The sequence below is a fragment of the Henckelia pumila genome, chromosome 3 (assembly GCF_033568475.1).
Source record: "Henckelia pumila isolate YLH828 chromosome 3, ASM3356847v2, whole genome shotgun sequence".
Classification (NCBI taxonomy): domain Eukaryota; kingdom Viridiplantae; phylum Streptophyta; class Magnoliopsida; order Lamiales; family Gesneriaceae; genus Henckelia; species Henckelia pumila.
In genome coordinates, this window is record NC_133122.1 from 150,211,091 (window position 1) to 150,215,289 (window position 4,199).

General features: G+C 35.8%; 1 protein-coding gene across 1 annotated transcript; it reads left to right on the forward strand.

The window, feature by feature from the left end:
• The first annotated feature begins 654 nt into the window (after positions 1–654).
• Positions 655–3,837, forward strand: LOC140889736 (probable mediator of RNA polymerase II transcription subunit 26b). The gene is made up of 9 exons (XM_073297456.1): positions 655–1,353; positions 1,620–1,688; positions 1,770–1,852; positions 2,321–2,376; positions 2,452–2,576; positions 2,686–2,713; positions 2,837–3,228; positions 3,315–3,405; positions 3,719–3,837. Exons 1-9 carry the CDS (start codon positions 895–897, stop codon positions 3,835–3,837), a joined length of 1,422 nt encoding a protein of 473 aa, XP_073153557.1. The 5' UTR covers positions 655–894.
• Positions 3,838–4,199: the final 362 nt, after the last annotated feature.

The following is a 4,199-nucleotide window of genomic DNA, read 5'->3' on the forward strand; positions in this document are numbered from 1 at the left end:
CAGTCTCGGTGCCTGCCTAATCGTTCCAAATTACTCAACGCCACTTTTATGCATCAAATCGAATTAATGATTTAATTATTAAAACAATCTTTTTAAGCCTTTTATCGTATTATTATTTATTCAATCAAACCCAAAAAGACAAAAGTCAAATTTAAATCTATAAATTAAAAAAAAAAAACAAGCATTCGATTACAAAAACGATTACAACGTAATTTTTAAAATTACAAAATTATCTGACATGTACTAATAAAAATAGGATAATGTTGCAGACACAAATAAGATCACACATTAGGTTATTAAATGCATTTGAAATTACAAAAATACATTTTTGAATGAGTTTTTTTAAAAAACAAATGTAGGGATGAATTTATGATTTCAAATATAATTTGTAACCGAATTTGTAATTTTCATTGTATATTTCACGAAAAGATTTCTTCATCGAGATAATTTTATGATATGGATAAATTGTAAATAATAATATTTATGAATTTTGTAAGCAGCATCACAAATATTTGTCGCAGCATACGTACGCAAAGAACTGAAACCGCCCCGTTATATTTGTGCACATCACCTGCCAATTTCTTCATATTTTTCAAACTTTTAAGCCCACAGAAAATATTCCTTCTTCTATCCAAGCGATACATTCGCTCTCCATATAAGGTTCTCTCTCATTCGGGAAATAGACTTTCTTTAGACTGTGTTCTTTTCTTTTTCTTGGGATTTGTCGGAGTTTTTTAATCTTGAAGTGAAGAATTTAAATTTACATGCAGAACCCAACTTCTTGAAAGAGATTGAATTCGGACGCCTTATCTTTGATCAAGAAATCCATTTTCTTTATCTGGGTAGTCGAAGAAACGCTAGCTTGGAACTGAATCTAATCGTCGAATTCTGACCATGGGCGATGCATCAGTGAGTCTCGATACATGGAGGGATTTTTTCAGAAGTTCAAATTCTGATATCTTTAATGTGATCGAGCATGCAATAATGGTTGCCGCCTGCGATTACCCTTACGACTTCAAATTGAAGAGGGATCGAATCGCTGAGATGTTATTCGTGAGTCAAATGACCAAGTGTTCTGGCTGTGATAGGACTGAACCTTCTGTTATAAATTGTGGTGGTGTGGAGAACAATAATAAAAGTAGGACTGGTACGGAGGAAAGCAAGGCGAACAATAATGGATGTGGTGATGAATTTGATGAAAGTCGAAGAAGGGCGGTGAAGGCGAGTTGGAATTGTGACAACAATTGGAGTTTCGGAGATGCTGAAGCATTGACTGATGAAATTGATGAAGAATTTAAGGTTTTTGATGAGGTTTTGAGGATCAAAGAAATTTTGGGTAATAAGGATGAAGAGGTTGGTTTGTTTCTGTGTTCATTATGGTTCAATCTATGTTGTATTAAATATTGCTAAAAACTTGGTATTTTTATCTACCAGATTGAGGTCTACTTTTGTTGATGTTTTCTCGGTTGAACTGACGAATGGGATTCTTTTACTTGTTTTTGTTTTTTTTTATTTGGTTTATGTAGATGTTCTTTGTATAATTGTTGCTTACTACTTTAGCTATTGCCTGTGTTTGTTTTAGTTATGGTTTTGATTGTTGCCTTGTTTTTCTTGACCAGCCGGTGGAGTTATTGTTTGATTCATTGAGGCGGCTTCAACTTATGCATATCTCCTTAGAGACACTAAAGGTTCGACCGGAATCCTTGTTTAGGATTATATTCTTCTGCGACATTTTGTTCTTAATCTTGTTTCAAATGATCTCATCTCAGGTTACTCACATTGGAAAGTCTGTTAAGGTTCTGCAAAAGCATGCTTCCAAGGATATTCAGAATCTTGTTGCGGCATTAATGGAGTATGAACTGTCTTCTATCGCCTAATTATGATACTATCGGTTTTGTTTCTCCTTGGAGTATAGTTTGTTTTGGAGTACTAAAGAGAAAGAACCTAATCATACTGATACGTGTCAAAATACATTGCATTACTATATATCTCTTACCTTGTATGTTAGATGGCGGCAGAGCCAAAAGACTGAAAGAGTAGTGGAGAGGAGTGAAACTAGAAGTTGAAATATTTTGAGAAAGTGAAACTATACTTCGTTGTATATAGAATGCGAGAGGAGCCGTCCTCTGCCAACTCAACTTTGGTTCCCCCACTTTTGTTTGTTCCTTTTATGCCATACCACAATACCCCATTTTGAGTCTATAGTTATTACTGATATTTCGAATAGTGGCTACGTTGGTGAACTAACAATCTAGAATGTTTTTCTGGCGCATTTAAAGCTGTTAATGAACGTTTGTTCCTTTTCTGTTTGAAAATTCAGGGAATGGAGAATTATGATTGATGCATGGATGAAAGCTACAACAGCCATTACAAGAAGTTAGTCATAAAGATTTTCTGATTATGAACTAAAATTTGTGTTTCTTAATTGTGAATAATGGATTATTTTCTTAGGTGGAGAAACCGAAACAGAATCAGATAAAATGACCGCTGAAGAAGAAGAAGAGGGAGGGCTTCCGTCTCCTCCGCTAGATGAAGGAGCTTTCTTTACTACTACTGCTTCAATGGAGCTGTCAAAGGTGTTATATCTCCTCATTTTGTTGTTAAAGTTCTGCAATTTGTGACTTTTCTGATTTCATGACATGGTTAACTTATTTGTTTTTTTCTATCTTTTCATGATTGGTGAAGTTCTTTGATGGCATGGATGATGATGGAAGTGAGTTTCTTTCTCCCTTTTAACGCTTCATATGTTATGTTATATTTTGGCTATTCGGTTCTTTTAATAAGAATTGCCCTTTTGAAAACGAATAAAGATTCATGCTCTTGGTTACGGTTTCAGACCTTGGAAACAGTGGGGCCTTCAACAAGAACCAAGAAAATAGCAGAGAGCTGTCCCTTGAGAAGACGAACATTCCGAAGTTGAAGCTCAAGGATCCCGGTAATTCAAGCATTCCTCCGACTAGCAGGAAGGTTGAAAAGAAAGAAAATCAGGAAGCTACATTGAAGAAACAAATGCTTGAACCAAATAGGCCTCAAAATGGTGAATGTCGACTAGCCAAACCAAAACCACACTGTATTGAAACTCGACTAGATGGGCGAAACCCTCCGAGCAATCAATCTAGGCCCATGAAACCAAATCCAGCGCTGCAGCCGAGGGTTGAGAGTAACATCAAGATTCAGCAGAAACCAGACACAGGCACAATTCAGAAAAAACCAATGCCTCCCAAACTGGTGAGTTGTGCAAGTACAAGAGATATCAATGTGAACCTGTTGGCTCAATTACTCTCTCATGTCTCCAACTGTTCTTGTATCTGCAGAAGTTGGATTTTAACAACGAGGCTTCGGTTCAGATGAAATTAGAGGTGGCAAAAAGAAAACTACAAGAGTGTTATCAAGCAGTCGAAAAAGGTTAGTTTGCCTACTTCCTATTGTTTAGCACTTGTTGTATATATTATTACATCGTGTCATGCCTCGGAGCATAGGCCATACAGGAAGTAGGCCGTAAACATGACTCTATGCAGTGAATCCTGGTAGCGAAAGCTTTGCATTTTTCGTTGTCTGGGAAAATTATTGACACAACTTACAATATAGGTCTATTACACTTTAAGGTCTTCTTTCACAAAGCAGTATAAGGTTTTATACATATAGTGAGAAACTTGTATGTCATATGATCTATCATTAAACTCTTTCATCTAATATTAATCATCACACATCTCAACAGCCAAGAAGCGGAGAACAATACAAGTGGTGGAGCTTCACGATCTTCCCAAAAAGAGTTTTGCGCCGAGGAATAATCAACACATGAAGGCCGGTTTATCCAACAAGAACAGGCGCCGGTAGCTACTGTCAGGGGCGGATCCAAGATTGTAAATTTGGGGGGCCGTATATTAGGTAACGACGGGGTGCAACGATGACGGAGCTACCAATTTCAAATGAGGATTTTCATTTTAGCTCTTAGGATCTTCATTTTCGCTCTTTCATAATTGTAATCCGTTAATTAGTTACAAAAAACTTTGTATTTGAGTTTGATAAATATAAAGAGGAAAAAATTTGAGAACTAAAAACATGAACCTTGTGCAAATGTAAAAAGAAATGATGATCTCATAATCGATAAATATATATTGGAGTATGAATAAATACATAAATAAGACACACATGTGTATAATTGTTTTTTGTATAGCAATAAAGTTTTTTTAAATTTC